The sequence below is a fragment of the Fragaria vesca genome, linkage group LG7 (assembly GCF_000184155.1).
Source record: "Fragaria vesca subsp. vesca linkage group LG7, FraVesHawaii_1.0, whole genome shotgun sequence".
NCBI classification, from domain to species: domain Eukaryota; kingdom Viridiplantae; phylum Streptophyta; class Magnoliopsida; order Rosales; family Rosaceae; genus Fragaria; species Fragaria vesca.
In genome coordinates this window covers 5557808-5580763 of record NC_020497.1, presented here as the reverse complement: position 1 = coordinate 5580763, position 22956 = coordinate 5557808, and the positions used below count along the sequence as shown (strand labels likewise).

Genomic DNA, 22956 nt, shown 5'->3' with positions numbered 1-22956 from the left:
AAATCTCAGGAGCTTTCCAGCCACGTTCCACACTTCTCCATGCATGAAAATCAATGCCATAAATGAATGATCTCATTTGAAGTTTCCATTGAGCAAAATCCATTCCTTTGAGCATGGGCGGTTGATTCAACCCATTTCGTTCCATCTTTAGCTAGATCTACCGGACACCTCCAGCACCTGCTCTGATGCCAAGTGAAAATACTAGATAGAACGATTATGAGATAAACAACGGAATATATCGAAGAACTTTACTTTACTATTGAATAGAATATTACAATTACTTGACAACATATGATCAAAAGTAATATATTCTCAAAAGTAAAAATTACTTCACACTTGAAGAACACGGTCAAGTGTAATACAAAGCCACGAAGGTCTTTGTTGCCACGAAGGATGATAACGCCACGGAGGTCGTTGAAGCCACGAAGGTCTTGAAACGCCACGAAGGACTTGAAGCCACGAAAGTCTTCAATGGAGCCACGAATGTCTCTTGCCACACAGGACTATACTATGATCTGAATATTTGTTCACACAAAATCTCTAGAGCACACATTCACGAAACCTATATTTTCTACTCCCTTTTTCTCCTTCTCTCTACCATATATATATATATCCCAAACCCTAGCACCTCTAACTCTTAAATCAGCCGTGCCTCTCTCTTTTTATCACCCTAGAAAACAAATGACAACTAATACTATAACTACTTTCTAAAAATAAATTGTAGAGAAAAGGAACTCAACTTATTGAAATACAACACTTAAATAATAAACCTTAAACAGCCTTTATTACCAAATAGACTGAAAATATATATGAAAACACCCTTCCATATATATCTAGATCTACCCATATAGAAGATGAGAAATATGGTAGGAAATCCCAACCTACATGGCAAGAGACCTTCCGTCATGAAGCTTGGAAATCTTTGAACTCCATCAACTCATGGAGGCCAATGTATCTTCAAACTTTCCAAGTACTGATTATTGTTTACTTAGATATTGATATGCTCACTGGGTGAAGAAGTATTCGGGAACTAGCTAGAAAGCGTATCAATCGATTTAAGTCCACTTAAGCATCAAAACTTGTGTCGTGTCCGGACTAGTAAATCGTATGAATCCGGACTTTTTTCTTCTTTACATACTTTTGTCAATATATAATATAATCTTAGCCGTTCAGAATTTTAATTAACCAATAAAGATCAACTCTGCAAAAAATTAATGTAAATAAAATTTGTTTGCTCAGCCGATTGTATTGAACAAAGTGACAGTTCTGGTGAAAGGTAACAGTCTCATGATCAACCGTCTACTTGTTTAAAACATTCGGCTCAATATACTGTATAAGCTCAATATACAGTATTACGATATACCTCTTATATTTTCATCTTTCCATACCTCTTAAATGACTGTAATATCAAAGGAAAAAAATCTCCATACCTCAAATATATTACCTTTTTTTAAAAGACCTCAAATATATTACCTGAATAGGAAAAAAGAACGAAGAAATGAAATTAATGCGTACCATTATTCTATTTTGGCAACATACGCAATATTAGAAATGTGATTTCTTGGTTTGATCTTTAGTTTCCTACCTAACACCACCGACGATGGAAATGAACCTGAACTAGTTGAACCCGAATTATAAGATATATATAGTAAGTTCTTGCTTAATTGGTAAGTGAATATATATATGTATGGTGAAGAAGAAATCCTCCTTCTCAATGGAGTCGTCCTCGACCTCCCTACACTTGTTATAAATTGGAAAAACTCCCAAGAGTCGTAGACTTGTCTTTTCTCCTCTTTCTTTCTTCCCTGACTTTCTTCTGTCTGTAAATTTTCATTTTCATTCGATCCTGCAAATATGCCTCATGGAAGGCTTGATGTCCTTCTTGTTGGTGCCCAAGATCTCGAGGGCAGTAATTTCTTCTGTAAGTCTTCCTAAAGATGAGCTTTTCATATATAACTGCATGACATATTTCTTCTATCTTGTCATTTGTTCCACATGTAAATTATAAAGAGAAATTTTATTCACACATAGCTAAATACTAAATGCATAAATAAGCCTATTCAACTAGATAGCATGTAAATATATATGTGACATTCCACTTCGAATTAGAAATAGATGTATAGTCAAAATTGCTTTTACAAACCTTGATCTCGCTATATCGGTGAGCCATGACATGTAGAGGTCATAAGTTCAAATCTCACTCACATTCACATTGTAAGGATGTGTTGGGTTGCGAGAATTTTATAAAATACTCAATAGAAAAGAAACATAAAAGGAGAAACATAATCTCTTGTATGGACCTAAAAAGGAAAAGAATCCCAAAGATATCTATACAATTAATGTAAATTGATTTTCTTGTTTGGCGTCATACAAAAATTAGAATTTAGAAATGTGATTTCTTTCTGATTTTGCGTTACTAACCGGTCGAGGATGAAAAATGACATGTCAATGTGTCATAGTGTCATACCATGGAAAAGAAACAGAACGAATTGAACCAGTCAATCCCTATTATAAGTCAGTGCTTGGCTTGGTAAGTGTTTATCTGGTGAAGAAAGAAATGCTCCATTAAACTTGATATAAATGCAAAAACTCCATCAGTCGTAAAATTGTCTATTTTTCTTCTCTGTCTCCTTCCTTCTTTCTGTGTGTGAATTTTCTTCATTCGATCCTGCAAACATGCCTCATGGAACGCTTGAAGTCCTTCTGGTTGGGGCCAAAGACCTTGCAGACCATGATTTTTTCGGTAACTTCTGTATATTGTATAAACACGTATATCGATCTACATGAGAAATGATCATTAGGGTGCACAATGAAATATTGTTTTCTGCTTCGCCAATGTTTATGGATCTGTTGGATATGAATATTCTGAAGAGGGATCTATATATGTTTTAGCTGGCAGATTCATATTTCAGTAGTCTATTTGATAAATGCCAGGCCTTACTGCCTTAGTGCCACTCTTCTAGAGCAATATTGTTAAAATTAAAGAGTAGGAAACACAATATATATCACATGTTATATACCGATTCTAGTTAGCTAACTGATCGATTTGATTGTTTGTTAATTGCTTTGGATATATATGACCCAATTTCGATCAGTCTTGCAACATAACATGCATGTTCAGATTTGATTGTCAAGAAAACACTCAACCTCGATCATCCTATCATTCCTATGCATGAAGCATGGTCGACTAGTCGAAAGTTGAAGACGAAACTTATTTAGATAATTCTTTTTTAATTTGTTTGCAATCAAAATTTGAATTGGTGACCATTAATATATATGCCGTCTAATTGATTATACATGTACATCTCATGGTTTAAATGCATCATCATGAACAGGTAAAATGGATCCCTATGTCCTTTTATCTTTAAGGACCCAAGAGAAGAAGAGCACTGTGGCATCAGGTAATACACTTGTAGCCATCTTCCTTACTGTTTCTCTGCAGTGTCTGTCTTAACTTTTGGTTAGATGTGTGGAGTTTTTAACAAAGAAGTAAAATTGTAAATACTTGCAGGACAAGGATCTACACCAGAATGGAATGAAACTTTTCAATTCACAGTCTCATCGGATGATGTTACCGAACTCAGCTTAAAAATCTATGACAAAGATACCTTCACCCCAGATGATTTTCTTGGAGAAGCAACGTGAGTACCTCTCCTTTTCTTTCTGCATATATCATGTGTAAGATCACTCGAAAACATAGCTAACCTGGTCAAGAAAACTGCTCGATCCATGTCAGATTGAGTGTAACATATGAAATCTATATTTACATGATGCAGCATTCCTTTAGAAACAGTGTTCATGGAAGGAAGCACTGAACCGACTAAATACAATGTCGTCAATGAGAATAATGAATATCATGGAGATATTACAGTTGGACTCACTTTCACCCGTGAGGTAATAATAATCTTAACTACTATCATCAAAATTCTATGATTTTTTTTTATATTAACTAGTGTTCGATTCTTTATATATTATTCATGAGTATGCAAACTATGGAGTCGTGAATTGTGAATTGTGTGTCATCGTTCATGGTCTTTTGTAAAGTTTTTTTTTTTTTTTTTCTCTTCAACTTTTATATATACTCAATAATTGTAATGTTATTCTTCTGTTAAATTTGACCAATGGAAAATACCTAGGACATTGGTGACACCCAACCCTATTCACCACTTTGTTAGAACTCATTTCCCATAAAAAACACTACTGATATTCAGATTGGTTCAGAACATTGCAGTTTGATATGTAGGTCTGTCAAAAGTAATAGTATCAGTGGAATGTGAAATGGTATTCCAAGAAGTATACAAATTGATCAGAAACGCCATAAACGATATATATCTCATTGTTATAGTACCTTCTCATTTCCTAGCCTTGTTGTGTTGAACAAGATCAAAGCTAAACCAAATTTACACTTGGATGGTTAATGCCTTTACACTCCTGTTCACGGTTCACCTGATTGTTGCAGCGAATCGGCTCTCGTGCGGGCGGCTATGATGAAGAAGAACATGGGGGGAAACATGGTGGCTCAAGGAGGAGACATGGCGACTCTAGGGGGGAGAGCTCTGATGATGAAGACTCTAGGAGGGGTGGCTATGGAAACTCTACGGAGAGGTACGGTGTAGGTGATACTGATTCTAGGAGGGGCGGAGGCTATGGCAACTCTAGGGAGAGGCATGGTGGTGATGATCACTCTAGGACAGGTGGCTATGACAACTCTAGGGAGAGGTGTAGTGATGATGACGAGAGTGGCGGAGGCTATGGTGAGTCCAGAGGACGCCGTGGTGGACGGAGAGAGTCAAATGAGGAGGAGAGCTATGGTGGATACAAAGAATCATCGTACCGATATTGAGGATCATCATATATGATCTTGCAATTGCATGGTTCTTATTTAGAGAGGGTAATGTATCAAGTTGAGTTACCAGCTAGCCTATCATTATTATAAGAATAAGGAGGATCATGTTTGAGGTCCCTGTCCTTTATGGTTTTTACTTTACATATAAACATACAGATACATCTATCAATTTGTGTATGGACTGATATTCTCAGTCAATTTAATTTCTTAATGATGATTGCTTTATATTTGCTTTACTTCATATAATCAAGTTCATTTATGGACAGTTCAACAAGTATAGACTACTCCAATGGTGTACCGACTTCATATGTTGTGGTTGTTTCATTTAGAATTTCTACTTTTGTATTGAATTAGTCTATCTCTATGCCGAATTAAATCGAAACCGAGTACGGTGAAAGTTACCCTAATACTGTGAATTTTATTTTCACAAGAGCATGTATAATATTGTTATTCACACACACCTTGAAAATCAATCTTTGATTGACCTTTTATTTCCATAATATCATTTGGCATGCAAATCAGCAAATCTCAATAAGTGCTGTATGAACACTACCAAAAATATTGCTTTCTCATCACATAAAGAAAGTTGGATTAACAAAATCTTATTCATTAAGCGAGACCAGCTAGTATATATATATGAACATGGAAGGTAGTGACAAATGTCACCAATTTTGGCGCGCTTGCCGCGTACAAGATGTGTAAGACAGAGATGACTATAGAATATTCATTCCACTTTCTACGTGAACGATGCCGACGACTTTACACATTCAAACAGGTAACTGGTAAGAAATGCCTTTATATATAGCCAGAAGGCAAACCGTATAGATACTCAGCTTTTGAAGTGTAGACTACTCCTCCTGCATCTTCTCTCTTGTGGATTTCATCTTTCATCCGATCCAATCATGCCTATTGGGACACTTGAAGTTCTTCTTGTTGATGCCAGTGGCCTCGACAACAATGACTTTATGGGTAACTATCTCTCCCCCTCTTCCTGTTTCTGTCTCTGCTTCTGGGTGTGTGTAGAATATGAGTCTCCGATCTAGAACTTGGACTTCTGCTATCATTGTACAGGAGAATTGCATTCTGGGTTGCTTTCTGCTTGACCCAAAATTGGATCTAAACTCTATAGGCTTTGCTGACTTTTTAACTTTTGTATATGTGTTTTGTGATTTGTGAATGTAAAAGGTTGAATCTTTGATGCACTACCACCCAAAATGAATATTTACTGAATGTTCTTAATACTTCTTTACAGATCCATAGTTTACTTTAGAATGAAGAAAGCATCTATGTCATTTTGGTTCATTTGTTTCATCCTTTTGGATTAGTGTGGATTTGGGATTAAACTTTATTCGTATTGGAAATGATCCACTATTGGCTTGTGTAACAAAGGACATGATCTAGTGACAACATCATTTCTGTTCATAAGTAGCTAAGCTGATACTAACTTATGGAGAGCTGGTCCTTTTGGGGCAAGATCCATTCTTCTGAATAGGATGCCCTCTTTATAAATTTGTCTGCGTTTGATTTCTGACCAATCCTATGTGTGCATTTCATGAGTTGAGTGTTTTGTGAACAGCTGACATGGATCCCTATGTCCTTTTGACTGTAAATACCCAAGAGAAGAAAAGCACTGTGGTCTCAGGTACATTTCTAGATATCAATTTTGTTTTACCTTTTGGTGAACTGTGAATTAAATTGGTGTAACTAAAGTAAAGTTGTACATATATGCAGCTCAAGGATCTAACCCAGAATGGAATGAGACTTTTCTATTCACTGTCTCGGACGATTCTGCCGACCTTCACTTGAAAATAATGGAGAAGGATAACTTCAGTGCAGATGATTATGTTGGTGAAGCAACGTGAGTATTCCCTTTATTTTGGTCATTTCTGCTCAATTCAAGTATTGCTTTGCAACTTGTTTCGTTGTGTCTTTGGTAAAAGTAACTTGGAAATATATTGGTTCATATAGCATTTCTCTAGAGCCAGTTTTCGAAGAAGGAAGCCTTTTGCCAACATCGTACAATGTCGTTAATCAGGAGAAGGAATATTGTGGAGGGATTAAAGTTGGACTCAAATTCACTCCTGAGACTAAGCCTGAAGAGGTACTGTCATGACTAATCATAAGTGTTTGATTCTTTCTCATCTTCCCTATCAAATATTCGAGTTTTATGGTAGTCGTGTTGAACATCCCAGTTAAAATCAAGCTTTCACCTAAATCATTAATGTCTTCTGTATTCTTTACTGTAGAGAAGCGAGTATGGTTCTGGAGAGGGCGCTGAAGCAGAGGAGAGCTATGGTGGATGGAAACAATCTGCTTACGGTGAGGAGTAAGGGCGGATAACAATCATTGAATTCAGGATTCCCTTAAGATATGTTCATTTAGCTGCATGGTGTTGTCCTGTATGTTTTCCTCAAGTTGATTGATAAAGTTGAAATAATTTAATCTACTTTACTGATTTGATTGTCTCATACATGCTTTACCTCCTTACTGTATCCAATCTCTACTTAAAACAATGAAGTAATTTGTTTCAACAGTAACTTATGAACAGATAATACATTGTCTACTTGTCAATACTCACTGCCATTATGTCAACCTTAGCTTTATAATTTGATGGTGATCTAAGACTGACTACTTATTCAATCACATTAGCTTGTCATGTTTGGTAACAAAAATGAAGCAACTTTAATGTATAAGCAGTTTGAGACTTTTCACAGCAGCTTATAGGAAGCTGGTGATTCAGATTCTCATACTTTCTATACATGTGAGTGTTGTAGCATCTGGGTAGATAGAGCACAAGCTTACAAGCCTTTCTCATCAAAATATCTTTAGTAGAATAGAATGCTGCTCTTTCGTGTCAATCATTGCTTGGCTCTGGTCTGCCTGCACAAAATTTCTTGGTTTGGACAGTTAGAGTTTGTCTCCTTTCCAGAAGCCACAGTCATGTCAGCTGCATTTTGAGTTATGTTGCCGAGAATGTTCTGTACCTTGCAACTTTTCAAGCAAACCGGTGCATTGAGACAAGGGAGGGAGGATCATACACTACCACAACATTTCCAATACTATTACACTGCTTTTTCACACTTTCTAAAATCACATTGTATGTTTTAGTGCTAAGAAACACAGTAAAGCAAAAGACAAGAGTCCTCTTACCACGGCTGTTGAGATAAATGCTCTTCCCCAAAAAAATTACGAGGCTCCATGAGATTATGTTTTCGGTTTTCACATTCCTCTTAGCCTAGTCTTCCATTATGAATTCATTCCAGAAGATAACAAAATCTGATTTGAACATGGAGTCTATTTCCAACAAAGTGAGGGCCTCCCCATCTAAGGTATGATATTTTTAATTAATTTTTGGAGAAGATTTTCTCCCACATTATGAATGATTGCATGTGATACACAGAATCTATCCCATTCCATGTCATGTGAAAATGGCTAAAAAGCATGAAAGGGTTTTCAAGTGGAAGCCATGTCTTATTATGGAGCCCAGTCCCATATCCATATTCCATTTTATGGTGTAGTTGTGTTGAATATCCCTTCCCAGTTAAAAGCAAGTTTCTACCTACATTGTCAATGCCTTCTGTGTAGTTCTGGGGAGGGTGCTGCAGCCCAGGATTTCTATATATGTGCCTCAATTCTATACTCTGATGCTGATAGCTTCATATATGATTCACCTCCTTACTGTACTCAATCTATGTAAAACATTGAAGTCAATTGATTCGAATACATGTTGGTTTGCTCAAGTTACAAACAGATCATTGATTGTCTACTTGTCAGTTCTCACTGCTATAATGGTGAAATCTAAGACTGACTACTAATTAATCGAATCAGTTTTGCTTGTTTGGGAGCAAAAATGAAACAATTTCCTTGGATTAAGTTGGACTTTTCACAGCACCTTATAGATCCTAGTACGTCTGATTCTCGCACTAAACCTGTGAATTGTAACAGTGGTTAGATAGTGAACAAGGACCTATCTCATATTTAAATTAGCTCAATTAGAATATAAGCTCCTTTTCCATATCAATGGTTGCTTTGTTCAGTTCTGCCCTGCATAGCATTTCTTGGCTTTGATACAACATCAGGGCAGCTGCATGCTCGAGCTACATGCTACCATGAATGCTCATACTATGTCTCGATGAGGGATATACACCACCACAACATCAATTGAAGTTTACCAAGTATAAACTAAGCGTAATTTGAAAATGAGTTCTTACCAGTGGAGTTATGAGCCTCCCTTCAAGAATACATTTTCATTTTTCAATTTACACATTCTTCTTAATCTGAGTATTCCATTACATGATTCTGTATCCATTTCCAAGCTAAATACCAAAATCTAATCAATCAATATCATTTGAACATGGACATTTTTCTAGCAAAGTGGGAAGCCATTACCTAATAGTCCAACACCACACAATCTTGGTGCTTTTGCCACCTATATGATGTCGATCATTTATTTCAAGATAAGATATTTTCACACGTACAAATCTGATACATAGTGTCATAGTGATATAGACAACAGAAAATATTCAAATGATTAAAGAGAATGAGTCACATTGTGGAATCCATCAATGACCAAACATTCAAACCCTTTGATGAGATTTCACTTTTCAGATAGGCTAGCATGGTAACTTTGAGCACTGGAAACTGGTAAGTATAAGCTGGTTAAAGACTTAAAGAAAGGCCTTTAAATAGCCATCAGCAAATGATCATTCATTCTGTTTTTCATTTCTGTGAGTTTCATTTAGCTCTCATCCAACCATGCCTCGAGGAACACTTGAAGTTGTTCTTGCTGATGCCAGAGGCCTTGACAACAATGATTTTCTGGGTAACTATCTCTTTCTTTCTGTGTGTATATCTGAATCTGCTGATATATGCTGTAGGTTAACTATGGAGAATGAGAACTGAATTCTGGGTTTTATGACTTGCTTCTTCTGCTGAAGTGGATCTGCACTCTTTTCTAGCTTTTTTTTTTCAACCTGGAAAGCTTGTTCATGAACATGTTTTATATGTATGCTTAATATGAGTATGCTTTGTGAGTGAACAAAGTTGAATCTTCAAAGTCTTAATCCTTTTTCATAGATCCATACCAGTTTAAGTGAATGCAGAAAGATCTATAATTGACTGGTGGTATTCCTCACCAGTATGATCTTTAAGGCTATCTCATTGATTTCTTCATTTTATATTAGAGAATTTGGTGTTCAATAATATTTTAATTGATCTAGTGACATCATCTTTATATTTTTATTCTTTCTTATGACCATCTTCATGTACTTAGCAACTAGTTAATTTTCGATTTTCCATTCCATTAGTTTGTATTCTAGCTCCAGGTTTTTTTATGTCATTGTAAGTCAAAGATAGAATTTAGATCTATTTAGAATCAATATGTTGTTCTTCCTATTCCATATTTGTTTGCTGTATATTTCTGATCAATATCCTAACTATGTACAACTTGGATTTGATTGCTTTATGAGCAGCTAAGATATCCCCCTATGCTGTTTTGACTGTAAAGACCCAAGAGAAGAAAAGTACTGTGCTTACAGGTACACTTCTACTCATACATCTGAACTTTTGAGTAAACTTGGCTTAAGTTTTTGTGTGTAGCACTCTAACAGGATTGTGGTATTACCTGCAGGGAAAGGATCAAACCCAGAATGGAATCAATCTTTTCTGTTCACAATTTCGGATGATGAAGTCAAGGAACTCCATCTGACAATTATGGACAAAGATAACTTCAGTGCAGATGATTATGTTGGAGAAGCAACGTGAGTACTAATTCACTGGTTTTGTTCTGTTTCGTTTCTGCTGCAAAGTCTAGAAATATATGGTGTAATTAGATTGTCTAACTTGTTTAAGTATGGCCTCATATACAGCATTCCTTTACTGCCAGCTTTTGTCAAAGGAACTGTGAACCCAACTACATACAACATTGTCAATAAGGAGAAGGAATTTTGTGGTGGGGTTAAACTTGGACTCACTTTCACTCCTGAATCTGGTTTTCTACCTGGGGTAACCAAAAGTTCATATGCTCCTTCTCTCTATTTTTCGCTCATTTGCTTTCAGTAGTTATAGAACTTATATGTTTGCTATATAAAGGCACTAGGGGTGAGGTCATCCCTTGTCAGTTGTCACACTGCATTGTGGTAGTGAAGTATTTGATTTTAAGGTGGTGGTGCTAAGCTTTTGTCCATGTGCATTGCTACTGCATTTGACTCTTGTATTCTATGTTGCAGAGAAGCGATCATGGTTCTGGAGAACATGGTGAGGAGGGCTCTGGTGGATGGAAACAGTCATCTGATGGGGAGGAAATACCGGGTGGATGGAAACAATCATCTCTTGGGGAGGAGAGACTAGGTGGAAGGAATGAACCATCTTATGGGGAGGAGAGACATGGTGGGAGGAATGAGCCGCCTTATGGGGAAGAAAGACCACCTTTTGGGGAGGAGAGACCACCTTTTGGGGAGGAGAGGCCACCTTACGGGGAAGAGAGACCACCTTACAGGGAGGAGAGACCACCTTATGGGGAAGAGAGACCACCTTACAGGGAGGAGAGACCACCTTACGGGGAAGATAGGCCACCTTTCAGAGGCGAGAGACCACCTTACGGGGAAGATAGGCCACCTTTCGGGGGTGAGAGACCACCTTTCAGGGGGGAGAGACCACCTTATGGGGAGGAGCGGCCACCTTTCGGGGAGGAGGGACCGCCTTTTGGGGAGGAAAGACATGGTGGAAGGAATGAACCGCCTTATGGGGAGAGACCAGGTGGATGGAAACACTCGCCTTCCGGTGAGGAGAGATAGGAGGATTGATGGAAGCAATTCTACCCTGGTATAAACTTGTGATCATGCAATGTTTGGGAATACAGTAATACTGGATTGGAGGTTCCTTCTGGTGTGTGTTGTGTTCAATCCTATGTATGTGCTCCTCAACTTGTTTCATGTGAAATAATGAATCTATTGTACTGATGTATTTTGTTTTGTATTTGCTTTACCACTTTGTGATATCCACTGTAGACTCCAAAACAATTATGTTGGTTTGCTAAAATTCCCTACAGATTCTTCCCTGTCTACTGCTTAATAGTTAAAATCATCCATCAGATGAGTCGTATGCTTTATGGATGTCATGGTGACTATTCAGTCGACACCGTCCCGCATGTTGGAAATCTAAGTCAATCAATTAAGATTGCATCCCAGTATATCAACTACTGAAAATTAAATCTAAGTTTTCTTTAAGCATCTATTACACCTCCATTGACCCATCCAGGCATTAGAAAAAACACATTCAAATAAACCTCCGGAAATAAGAATACTGCACACAAGCAAATATCTGAAGAAGTACAAGGAACAATATAAAATAACAGTATGGTTTAATCATTATTAGAGAAATCTGAGAAAATGCTAAACTCATCTTCATCCCATTTACCAAGCTCACTGTTCGGAATTTTGGTTTTGTCAATCCCAGCCTGACCAGCTTCCATATTCTTCCCTGTATCAGTAGATTCAGTGCTGTCCTCAGGGTCAGACGGGGTAGTCCTTTCCTCTAAGTCGGAGCTTTCCTCGGTAGAAGTTACTGCAATTGATAAGTTATAAGAAATACATATTCACCACCACGTAATAAACTGTCCAAGAACTATGGTTTTTCAAACAGCATTCTTCTGTATCAATCCCAAGGCACCATTTCAGTACGAGTTCTCTAAAAGTAAAGCCAAGTTCTTTTTATTTGTTTCATGTATCACAGGGTGTTTAACTACAAAAATCTTTGAGGCGCATATTCTATGTGAAAGATGAAGAACAAAATATAGTGTCCTTGCTTGTCAGGAGTCTATCCAACAATAATGAGCCAATAATGAGCAGCATACATTAATATCCCATTGAAAGATGATCTATTTCTTTTACTACAGAAACAGAGAATGAGGTCTCAAACAATAGTTCAGAAATTTACCTCGATAAGAAGGCAGTGTCTTTGAACTCTCCCCCAGAAAGTAACATCTCCTAGGAGTAACTATAGTTCTGTTCCCCTTCTGGGACCAATTAGCTTTTTTTCTGAGCTTAACGGTCTGAAAATCCTACATACATGGGTAAATCAATGTCGTTAGGTCAGCTCATGTATACAGAAGGACCCAAATAAAAAATTACAAAGGAATCATATTATTTAATTGATTTGACAAATGTTTACTGAAGTGGCAGTTTTAACAAAAGAACAGAAAGCCAGCAAGTATCTCCTCCAAAATACGTTGCAACTGGTAAAATGAAGGAAGTTTATTTTCCAGATATGTAATGGAAAGTCGTATGAAGGCTCTCAAGGTTGCAAGAACTACAATGTACCAAACTTTTGATCATGAAAAAACAAAAGCCGCAACAAGAAAACCGAAACTTACCATTACCTATTGACAACGAAAATGAACAAGGATAAAAATAAAATAATACAGGACGAAAAGCAAAAAGAAGATAAAACTCACTGGGGAGTATATTGAAAGCTTGTCATTCTGAGCATATGCTATATAGCGCATCATATCAGCATATGTGAAAAAGTGCTGACCATTTCTGGGACACCAGTAGCACTACACCAACCAAACATTGAAACAGTCAGTTCTGAAACGAAAGGAAACTTCTGATTGTAGGGTGGAGGGGAACTATGGCTATAAACATTTTTCTCATCAATGTTGTTTTTATTTTTCAACAAACTAGTATTTCATTCAATTAGGCTAACTATTTCTTATTAGATTTGAATAAATGAAGTGGTCTAGATCTTGACAAAGCAATCAATTCATTTTATTATCAAAGTAAAGAATTCATACTGTATATACTCATGCATTCACAAGCACACACAAAAGAAGACATAGTAGGAAATTTCAAAACTTTTATGCATTTTCTTACGGATATTCCTGATAATGAGTTCTTACAGCACAAATAAAAGGTCTCCCTGTGATATTCATGATAGAATCAGAAGGACAATTCGCGGTCATAATTGTCATAAAGAGCTGATGCAGAAGCCTAGTGAGCAAATGATAAAATACTTAAAAGACTCCGGTGAAGACCACAACCTCTAGGAATTATACTGGATTTTTCTATTGAAAGGTTAGGCACCTTGAAAGGCGAATAAGACATCCTTAAAGCAATACCGATCCATCCCTTGTCAATCCAAGAAGGAAACAATTACAAGAAAACAACCAAATACTGTACCTCTATATAGTCAAGAAGCAAATCCAATATGCATGTTTCAAAAATACGATTCAACTGTCAAGGCAGCTATGTCATTTCAACACCTAAAGAAAAAAAGAATCCAATTCCATATTTATGAAGCTCACGCAATCAACTATCTGACACTGAGTTGCTAACCAAAGTTCACAAAACGGTAATAATTAGAGAAATAAATGATATATTGCTAATCAAATTCCATGACTTCGTATAATAACAATCGACAAAATGAGAATCAAATTAGATAGCTAATCTACCACAAAAACTGAAACCTATTGCAGCAGTAATGACACAAGCAGGTGAAGAAAAGACTAATTTACAATGAAGTATACTCTCTCCATGACTAGAACTGAATCAGACGATTCGTAGATATAGAAGAACTCAGAGTTTAATTACCTGGACTTCCGATCCATCCTTTTGCTGTTCAGTCTTAGCCTCCCAGCCATCAGGAATTGGGCCTGACGAGTTCTTATTCTCCATATTAGAAAATGATGTTTTTCTTTAGCCGCACTCTCTGCAATCTCTCCCTTTCAACTTCCTCTGTGATCGAGGATCCTTTTAACCCTAACCTTCCTATGACATGATGTATTAAAGGGTAGATTCTTGAAAGAGGAAAGATGCCTCCAAATCCACGTGTTCCCATCCGCCCTGTATTTAGACGAGGGGCGGCATTGCCACTGAAAATTAAGATAAATTATTCTTTTTAAAGAATAAACAGAAATGGAAATGACAACCTAACAATCAATCATTTACAATACAATAACAAAAGGGCTCAAAAATGAAGACTGCATTCCAGATAAGATAAATAGCATTACTGGAAACAAATCATCCTAGCATTTCAGATATCAACTTGATTAGATACTCAACATCCACACTGTAAGCAAGAGATAAGTCTTATCTAGACAAGACAGAGTGTGTCCCTAAAGTGAAATTTAGCTCGGAAACTTCTGAAATTTGTAGATTATATTTTCCTATTTCCCCAAGGTAAACCATAAAACTATCACATTTGATACCCTTTCAGATTTTAGAGTCTCAAGAAATAAGTCCTGCAATACCAAACAAGCAAATACCGCAACAATGCACATTTGCAGAGTTAAATGGCTATTAATCACACAAACATTCACAAACAAACACTTCGTCCCGAGTACAAAGCTATTAGAACCGTCACCGGAAAACAATACAATCCTATTAATCCACCCATGTCAAAACACACATTTCCAATTTGAACTCCGCCGTTTCTATGCTTTTAAGAGAGCTAGTAATCTCCTGATTAGTAATTGCCATCATCCAAAACAAACCCAAGAGAGCTATAATCATTACACAATTGATGAACTGATATAAATTGTCTCAACTGACAAACTAAGATTCCTTGCCCCAATAAGTAGCAATGATTTTGATTTGGATTAAGAACTTAAAGACTTATACAACAATCAGTTCAAGAACAACAATGTTTCCATGTAAGCCCAAAATAGCAATCTTCTCAATGAAGTCATAAATTTGATCATGAGAGACCAAACACAGAACCCATAAGGCACTGAAAGGCGCAAGAAATCAAGCATATATAGATATATATATATATATATATATATCTGGACTTAAACAACAAGACAGGGATTAACTGAAGTACAAAATTCGAAAAGTACCTTAAAGTTTTGATCTTTTTGCCTTCTTCGGATTTCATCATCTTCATCTTCTTCTCGTCTATTGCTGTGTTTGCCAGTTTAGTTCTCAGAACAAACTGAACCCCCGCAGTTGCTCAATGAGTTCGTCAGTGCCTACATACGACGCCGTTTGGCAGGAGGAAAAATAATGACGTCAGCAAAACTAGTTGAGTAATTTTTTTTTATTGTTTTTATTTCTGTTGACAAATTGGTTTTTAGCAACGAAACCTCGTCGCCAAAAGGGTGCCACATTCGAAAACATCCGTAATTTTCAAACTTAGTTTTTACACTACTTGAGGATTCTCAGCTTTATTTGGACAATGCTGCTACAACGTATTCAATGTGTGAGAGCACAAGAGAATGCCAGATATCCCCAGAGCGTAAGAGTCCACATTCCCATTCATCCCATCCTATCTGAATCGAAGCATTGCATATGAATCGAAGCTAGCATTCGGTCTAATCTGAATGGAAACATGTTCTGAGATTAAGGAAGATGCTGATATAGGGAGTTCTTCATGCTAAAGGAGTAAAGGTGATAACAATAGTAGATCTTCAATGCGGAAACAAATTAAGCTACGCTCTGGGAAGCAAAGAGGTTAGAACTTATTAATATGATGAACTAGAACTTGCATAGAATTAATGGATCTTGTTGGGAAACAATCATATATTTGATTATAAATATGATAGAAATTTCAATAAAGAATATAAGAAACATAACAATATTCGTTTAGGATTGAAGGTAGTGAATCAATCCTAATATATGAGTAAAATAGTGTAAGAATCTTATAAAAGTAGTACAAGGAAAGAAAGAACTGACTTGATATTCCGATTGAGGCATGCATAAATGCACTTGACTAAAGACAGATTTCGCCCCTACCCTTGTGTTTGTAGTTCGATGGGCGTCCGCCTTGTAGAATACAACAATCGATGATCCAAAATAGAAGCACCGCAATTTTGGACTCTAGCGAACCATAAATTGTATCTTGTACTCTCTTGACACCAATAAGACTTCTAGAAGAATTGAGGATTCTTAATCTAATCTTTAAGGAGAAATGAGTATGGGTTTATATAGAACCCCAAGTGAACCAACATGTCCGTTCACTTATCTCCTTGAAGAGACACACTTATTCCTAAAGACACCTATTGAAAAAGACACACCATTTCAAATGAAAAGGTCATGAGTAATTTTATTTTCATTCATATTGGATATTATTACATAATTTCCAACAGATCTAAACTGTCGGGTCTCTGCCACTGAAAATTTATTTAATATAAGAAAACATTAACCAGAATATCCAATCACAAACGATCAATTCTCAAATATAAAACTTAGGAGGCTCCAAAGGTTGAAAAGTTTGATAATTATACATATAAGTTCCAAAGGAAGTTTATTTTAACCAAGAGCTATTCAAGCCAGCTTGCTGCAAGTGCAAATGTCGTGCCCTATTGCACCACACAGGCTGCAGTGTGGTTGATCCCTACGGCCCACAGTCCTGACTCGATAAATTGAAGGTGCTGGGACAATGAATGGTCGCTGAAGTGAATGGACATGAACTGGCATGTGCAAGCGTCTACGCATTTGCATATGTTGGCGTCTAATGGTTGCCCGACGCTGGCGTCTAACAGTTGCACAGTAGTCCCGAAGAGTTGCTACCTGTGGACGGTAAAGTGGTGGCATCCAAATTGGACGCTGAAGAATTGCAATGCCATTAATAGGGAACCCTGGCTGAAAGTTTCAAGAAGGAAGATGACACGATTAGAAAAATATACTAAAGCTAGTAGGGAGTATAAAGTTTTGAAAACTAGAGTGACGGTGAATGATAGTACCCAATCTTTTATGTAGGGTCTGAGACACACATTAGTACCATGCCCGGGTACTTTACAAACAGTGCAGTATTCGTTGTCTGCACCTCCCTTCAGCAACTGTACAGTAGGATGATAGTTGGAAAGGGAAAAAAAAAAAGACAAGTTAAATTTCTGAGTCAAAGTTTAAAACTTCAAATAACCCTTGTCTTTGGTTTACCATCACTAGTCTTGCAAGTTCAAAACACAGATATTAACCGATGACAACAAATTAGACTAAATAATTACAGACTTAAAGAAAAAAGAATTAAACTCACATCTGAATAGTTGAAAATCTTGCCCTCCTTATCAATGCTTACATAATACAATAAATCTGCATATGTGAAGGACTGGAAACCACTTGGTGAAAAGCAGTTGCCCTGCAACAGCCAAAACGAATACACGCAATAATCACCAAGTTATGAAGCAGTAACATCGGGGGAATAATAATTTGTAAAAGTTTGTCTCATTTGTCCACCTTCAGGAATAGTGAACATGGGTGGAAAACTTAGTGCAAATGAAGATGATGGTAAGCATAAAAGCTGTACTATTTACATTCATTTTCACTCCAGAAGCCTTAATTAGTGTTCATTCAGACATTCAAAAAGTAAATACACTGCAAGTATAAAATCTTATGTGATTGATCGATTTCAAAAAAAAAAAAATTATGTGATTTATTTCAAATCAAATTTGTCAATTCAATCTAACACCAAAAACAATATCACATCTGAATTTATTAAGCCAATAGTGAAAATTTTGATGGTGCTGAAATATCACTTTTCTGATTAAAGGTCCTAGAGGGGGTGAATAGGCATTTTTTTGAATTTTCATTGACTTCTGTATCCGAGGATAGCAATGATTTGTGCTATCCCAGATTCACAGGCTACGAGTTTGCAGAAAGTAAATTGCAGCAAATAACGAAACAACACAAGGATGTTTTTTACTAGCAGAAACCCTGAATGTAAGGAGAAAAACTACGTATCTCTAACTCTTGAGAGACAAAACTTTCCACTAAGTTGAAGTAACTTCTTACAAGAATAATAGTTCTAGTGATACACTACCACAGTGCTATCCTCCCTAGTCCCGAACTAGTCTAGACCTATTCCCTCTCTTGTTTCTAAGCTCTTACAACATGGAACACTTTTAGAAGCTTTGTTCGTGAATTCAGCTAACCACTAGCTGATTCAATCTTGAACGCTTCTTGGGTTGGTTGCACTACACATCCCTCATGGTATGCAACATGATATGAGTTGATGAAAGAAGTTTTGAGTTCAAGCTCTAAGGTTTACAGTCACGAAGAAGACTTAGAGCAGCATGAACAATGCAAGCTAGAACTAGACTCAACAAAGAAAACGCAATAAGGCAGTTTTCAACAACCATTGAGCAAAGCCAAAGCTATAGATATATATAGGCAGACAAGACATCAAAGATGATGCAAGCTGACCTCAACATGTTTCAGAAAGGTTTGGACAGAAGTGTTTGGTTCCGCATACTGAAAGTGATGTAACCAAATGGAGAGTTGACACAAGCAACCTCAATAAGATAAAGATACCTTTCCTAAAACATGAACGATTCAAAACAGGGAGCAAGAGGTTTGAAACCCTCTTACTCAGTCCATCAGTGGACCTTGACACAGCCGATAGCGACTGGTCTTTGAATCACACAGGGACCAGCTTTGTATTGGATAATGTATCATAAAATCCAAGCTGGAGCCTTGAGCATCAAATCATTTGGTCACGGGTTGGCATAACAAAAGATCTCAACCCTTAAACTGGTTTGAGCGCCAAAGCACTTCCCACAAACTCAGTTGTCCGTTTGAATTTGAAAGACTTATTAAACTAATATAACAGACTTTGAAACTCAGGACAGCAAAAGACTCAGTACTAGGATAGCAAGCGAGGCTGCTAACCTCTGTGAAAAACAATGATATGCAAATGTATGTTTTACCTGAAACCATAAGGGATATTAGTGTCACTTGTTCTTGATCAGACAACAGCATCTTAAGGTGTTTTGCAGGATAAAAAGGATTGCCAACTATCCTTATACCTTCACTGATACTAAATCACAATAAGAACATAACAAGAAAACTGAAATAGATTCATTAGTCAATTACCAAGAATTTATATGGTATGACTGCAAATTGAGAATTAAATCAATCACGTCAATCTACCACCATAACTGAAAATCATTACAACAGTAATGGAACTCATGCTGGTACACTGATTTACTATGATGAAGAATCTTTACCACTTAAACTCAATAATGATGATTACAAGATGCTAGACATAGAAAAATTCCAGGAATTCAAGTGTTTACTTACCGAGGTTTCAGATCTATCCCCTTGGACTTCAATCTTAATCTTTTTGCTGTTAGGACCTGAGACTGGCAACTTCCTATCCGCCATAGTGTAAAATGATGCTTCAAAGGCGCTGTCAGAGATATCTCACTTGTATGCCCTCTCTGTTTGTGTGTTCTTTTAAACCCAAAACTTCGATAAGAACAAGGCATTAATGGGAGGATTACTAAAACAGAAAAGATGCTTGCCAACCCACATTTTCCCATCCTCTCAATGTTATTTACCAGAGTGGCCAAAAAGAAACTGTCGTTTAAGAAAAATGAATTATTTTGAGGAAGAATACTAAAAGACGGAAATGACAAACTAAACAAAGAAGCATTTTACCGTTGGATAAACCAAAAGGCAGATGAACTCCAGATAAGAGCAAAACATTACCAACCACACATCACCTTAGCACTTAACAGATCATCTTGACTAGATAACCGATGTGCATTACAATCATGAACAAGACATGTATTATCTACAGTACACAAACTGTGTTCCTAAATTCAAATTAGCTCCCGCATATCTGAAGTTTTTATTTTCCTAACTCGCAAAGGTAAACCGGATACATGTCCAGTTATGACTTTGAAACTAACCCATTTTATACCCTTTTCACAACTTATTTTCTCAATAACTTTGTGGTGTTATACCAACTAAGAAAAACAGCAAAATTACTAGATCAATTAAGAGAGACTTTGAACAAATTACTAGAGATGAGTAGCTTTATAGGTACCCAAAAACCAGAGAATCCAATCATATCAATACCCATTTCATTTTCTTCTACACACAAACACTCTAAAGCACACACTTCTTCTTATCTACACTGATTAAGAAACATAATTTAGCCTCCTTAAAGGTCTAACTGATGATAATGAACACCCAATATCATATGCAAAGCAACAACAAAAAAAAGGAATAAATCATTTACATAATAACAATGAATTGAAGAATACTGAAAGATCATCAATTTCCATACACCCACAAACTAACATTATTCTGCATCCAAATTTATGAAGAATCTAACTAGTTAGAAGTTAAACAATAGCAAAGAGACAGTTAAAGATGTCAAACCCTAGATGAGAATCAATAAAATGATTGCAATATCAAAAGTAATGAAGAGGTTTCACCTGAAAGCCTTCATCTTTCTGGCTTTGGATTTCTTCATCTTCATTAAATCCCTAGCTTTGCTATGTTCTCTTATTCAAAATTTGGGAAAGTGATGGATACGACATCGTTTCATCTCGTGTAAATTATTATCGTTTTTTTTTTGAAAAGATACTTATTTTTTTTTGACAATATAAAAAGAAAAACAATCTCAAATTACAAATCCCCTATTACAACTACCACCTAGAGAGTCAAAATAAAAAGCCTGACTAGCTGCAAGAGGAAAGGATCTGCTCCAAACTTGTGTTCCAATTTTATGTCCCAGTTTTGCAATAGCATCCGCCACGAAATTTGCTTCTCAGTGAACATGTGTGAAATAAACTTGACCAATTTGAGAAGCAAGGAAGAGAATGTTTCTGACAAGAACTTGAATCTTCCAAGGAGTAAAACATGTATCATTGATGAAATTGATTAAGATTTGAGAATCTCCTTCAACCAAAATTTTTTAAAAACCATAGATCCATGCTGCTAAAAGACTCGCACGTAAAGCAGAAGATTTAGCTGTGAGAACATCATTAGGGCCAATATGTTTTGTAGATGCTAAGACAGGTTGGCCATTTACATCTCTAAAAACAAAACCTGAAGAGGCAGAGTGATTCTGGACAGATCGTCAAAATTGAGCTTAAGTGTCTGAGGAGGAGGAGCATGCCAACAGATAGGCTTAACAAACCTGCAAAATCTCTTAGGGTACGTTGCATTAACTGTAGGATAATACCGAAAAATTTTATCTGTAGAGTAAACAATATTTTCAGGATGGACAGAACGATTTCTATTGAAAAGACTTGTTATAGAATACAAAAATCAAAGAGAAAGCAAAAGGCATAGAATAATACTTTGGTGTGATATCGGTAAACACTATTTACATAATAAGAACTAATTAGGTGATACTAGATAGTTTACTTGAGAGCATGTCAATTATCAAACACTAAGGACAGAATGGTCATTACGCAAGCATTACAGCAAACATAACAGAGCCGTGTCCACCGACCACTAGCAAAAAATATATTGTAAATATGTTCGGTGTTACCGCCGTTTTCGAAATATTTGCTTCGTTTGCTCTATGCAAGTGACATTATCCTCATCCTCATAGATGTATCTAAGGCCTCGTTTGGTAACATGGAAAGAAAATTCATTCATTTGTATTTCTCATGGGAAAGTAAAATAAACTTCCCAATAGTTTTTCTTTCTGTTGTTTGGGATCGTTGGGAAATCAATGAGAAAACATGAGTTTGTTTCCATTTTGATGTTTGGTTTGTGCAAGGAAAGGAAACTAAATCATTTGAAATCGATCTCCTCATATATCAAAATATATAGTTGACAAGTTTCATAGATAAAATTGTTAATAAAAATTTTCAACAATGATATAAATGTATTTATGCTATGTAATTAATGCAATTTAATATTGGGAAAGTAGAACTTGTCATACCCGAGAGAGATGCAATGAGAGAAATTGGTTAATTAAAATGACATCATTCACTTTAGAAGCATCATTGTTTGCAAGGGAGGCTAGAGGTGAAATCTTTAAGTACCAACTCTCATCCATTTCATCACATCTGATTTAGCTTAGCCTAGTTTACATTGAACAAGTTCCAAATTGAATAATCTCCAAAAACCAAAAATCAAATCTAGCCCAAATTGCATATAATCACCATGAACTTTGGTACATTTGTGAGCCTTTGTTTGTGACTTATACATTTGCATAATTTTTTTAGCATCCTTTAGGTTTTCCTAGCTAAAGTAGGTTTACCAATCTCTTGGGTACGATATCCCTTACTCAGAATCCCTATATTATAATTTGGTCTTTATACTTGAGGTTGGTTTTTTTGGCTAACAGAGAGAGAGAGAGAGAGAGAGAGAGAGAGAGAGAGAGAGAGAGTAGAGAGAGAGAGAGAGAGAGAGAGTAGTAGTAAGTAA

General features: G+C 36.4%; 5 protein-coding genes across 6 annotated transcripts; 3 read left to right on the top strand and 2 right to left on the bottom strand.

The window, feature by feature from the left end:
* Positions 1-1681: 1681 nt before the first annotated feature.
* Positions 1682-5118, top strand: LOC101313347 (C2 domain-containing protein At1g63220-like). Of its 2 annotated transcripts, none has more exons than XM_004306774.1 (5): positions 1682-1921; positions 3336-3401; positions 3512-3641; positions 3777-3894; positions 4460-5118. In XM_004306774.1, exons 1-5 carry the CDS (start codon positions 1855-1857, stop codon positions 4841-4843), a joined length of 765 nt encoding a protein of 254 aa, XP_004306822.1. In that variant the 5' UTR covers positions 1682-1854; the 3' UTR covers positions 4844-5118. The 2 variants fall into 2 exon arrangements, with proteins under 2 accessions (XP_004306822.1, XP_004306821.1); XM_004306773.1 differs by lacking the exon at positions 1682-1921 and adding an exon at positions 2597-2743.
* Positions 5119-5544: 426 nt separating this feature from the next.
* LOC101313838 (elicitor-responsive protein 3-like) lies at positions 5545-8223 on the top strand. The gene is made up of 5 exons (XM_004306775.1): positions 5545-5815; positions 6423-6488; positions 6578-6704; positions 6815-6947; positions 7093-8223. Exons 1-5 carry the CDS (start codon positions 5749-5751, stop codon positions 7174-7176), a joined length of 477 nt encoding a protein of 158 aa, XP_004306823.1. The 5' UTR covers positions 5545-5748; the 3' UTR covers positions 7177-8223.
* Positions 8224-9567: 1344 nt separating this feature from the next.
* LOC101313054 lies at positions 9568-11892 on the top strand. The gene is made up of 5 exons (XM_004306772.1): positions 9568-9668; positions 10318-10383; positions 10476-10605; positions 10714-10849; positions 11074-11892. The coding sequence occupies exons 1-5, from the start codon at positions 9602-9604 to the stop codon at positions 11638-11640; spliced, it is 966 nt and encodes a 321-aa protein (XP_004306820.1). The 5' UTR covers positions 9568-9601; the 3' UTR covers positions 11641-11892.
* Positions 11893-12032: 140 nt separating this feature from the next.
* LOC101312763 lies at positions 12033-15727 on the bottom strand. The gene is made up of 5 exons (XM_004306771.1): positions 15681-15727; positions 14434-14714; positions 13299-13400; positions 12782-12905; positions 12033-12409 (listed from the first exon to the last, which is right to left on the bottom strand). Exons 2-5 carry the CDS (start codon positions 14515-14517, stop codon positions 12207-12209), a joined length of 513 nt encoding a protein of 170 aa, XP_004306819.1. The 5' UTR covers positions 14518-14714; positions 15681-15727; the 3' UTR covers positions 12033-12206.
* Positions 15728-17106: 1379 nt separating this feature from the next.
* On the bottom strand, positions 17107-19944 carry LOC101302791. Its single transcript, XM_004308349.1, has 4 exons — positions 19861-19944; positions 17819-17920; positions 17526-17621; positions 17107-17424 (listed from the first exon to the last, which is right to left on the bottom strand). Exons 1-4 carry the CDS (start codon positions 19942-19944, stop codon positions 17107-17109), a joined length of 600 nt encoding a protein of 199 aa, XP_004308397.1.
* Positions 19945-22956: the final 3012 nt, after the last annotated feature.

Bases quoted from the DNA above. Each gene is read 5' to 3' on its own strand.
- LOC101312763 (XM_004306771.1), bottom strand. From the start codon at position 14,517: ATGGAGAATAAGAACTCGTCAGGCCCAATTCCTGATGGCTGGGAGGCT. The intron at 12,906-13,298 runs GTGAGTTTTATC...CCATGTATGTAG, and splicing joins AGCTTTCAATATACTCCCCA to GATTTTCAGACCGTTAAGCT. The intron at 12,410-12,781 runs GTAAATTTCTGA...TATCAATTGCAG, and splicing joins GACACTGCCTTCTTATCGAG to TAACTTCTACCGAGGAAAGC.
- LOC101302791 (XM_004308349.1), bottom strand. From the start codon at position 19,944: ATGGCGGATAGGAAGTTGCCAGTCTCAGGTCCTAACAGCAAAAAGATT. The intron at 17,921-19,860 runs GTAAGTAAACAC...TGGCTGTTGCAG, and splicing joins GGGATAGATCTGAAACCTCG to GGCAACTGCTTTTCACCAAG. The intron at 17,425-17,525 runs GTACTATCATTC...TGAAACTTTCAG, and splicing joins GACCCTACATAAAAGATTGG to CCAGGGTTCCCTATTAATGG.
- LOC101313054 (XM_004306772.1), top strand. From the start codon at position 9,602: ATGCCTCGAGGAACACTTGAAGTTGTTCTTGCTGATGCCAGAGGCCTT. The intron at 10,606-10,713 runs GTGAGTACTAAT...CCTCATATACAG, and splicing joins GATTATGTTGGAGAAGCAAC to CATTCCTTTACTGCCAGCTT. The intron at 10,850-11,073 runs GTAACCAAAAGT...TCTATGTTGCAG, and splicing joins AATCTGGTTTTCTACCTGGG to AGAAGCGATCATGGTTCTGG.
- LOC101313347 (XM_004306774.1), top strand. From the start codon at position 1,855: ATGCCTCATGGAAGGCTTGATGTCCTTCTTGTTGGTGCCCAAGATCTC. The intron at 1,922-3,335 runs GTAAGTCTTCCT...CATCATGAACAG, and splicing joins CGAGGGCAGTAATTTCTTCT to GTAAAATGGATCCCTATGTC. The intron at 3,895-4,459 runs GTAATAATAATC...TGATTGTTGCAG, and splicing joins GACTCACTTTCACCCGTGAG to CGAATCGGCTCTCGTGCGGG.
- LOC101313838 (XM_004306775.1), top strand. From the start codon at position 5,749: ATGCCTATTGGGACACTTGAAGTTCTTCTTGTTGATGCCAGTGGCCTC. The intron at 5,816-6,422 runs GTAACTATCTCT...TTTTGTGAACAG, and splicing joins CGACAACAATGACTTTATGG to CTGACATGGATCCCTATGTC. The intron at 6,489-6,577 runs GTACATTTCTAG...ACATATATGCAG, and splicing joins GAAAAGCACTGTGGTCTCAG to CTCAAGGATCTAACCCAGAA.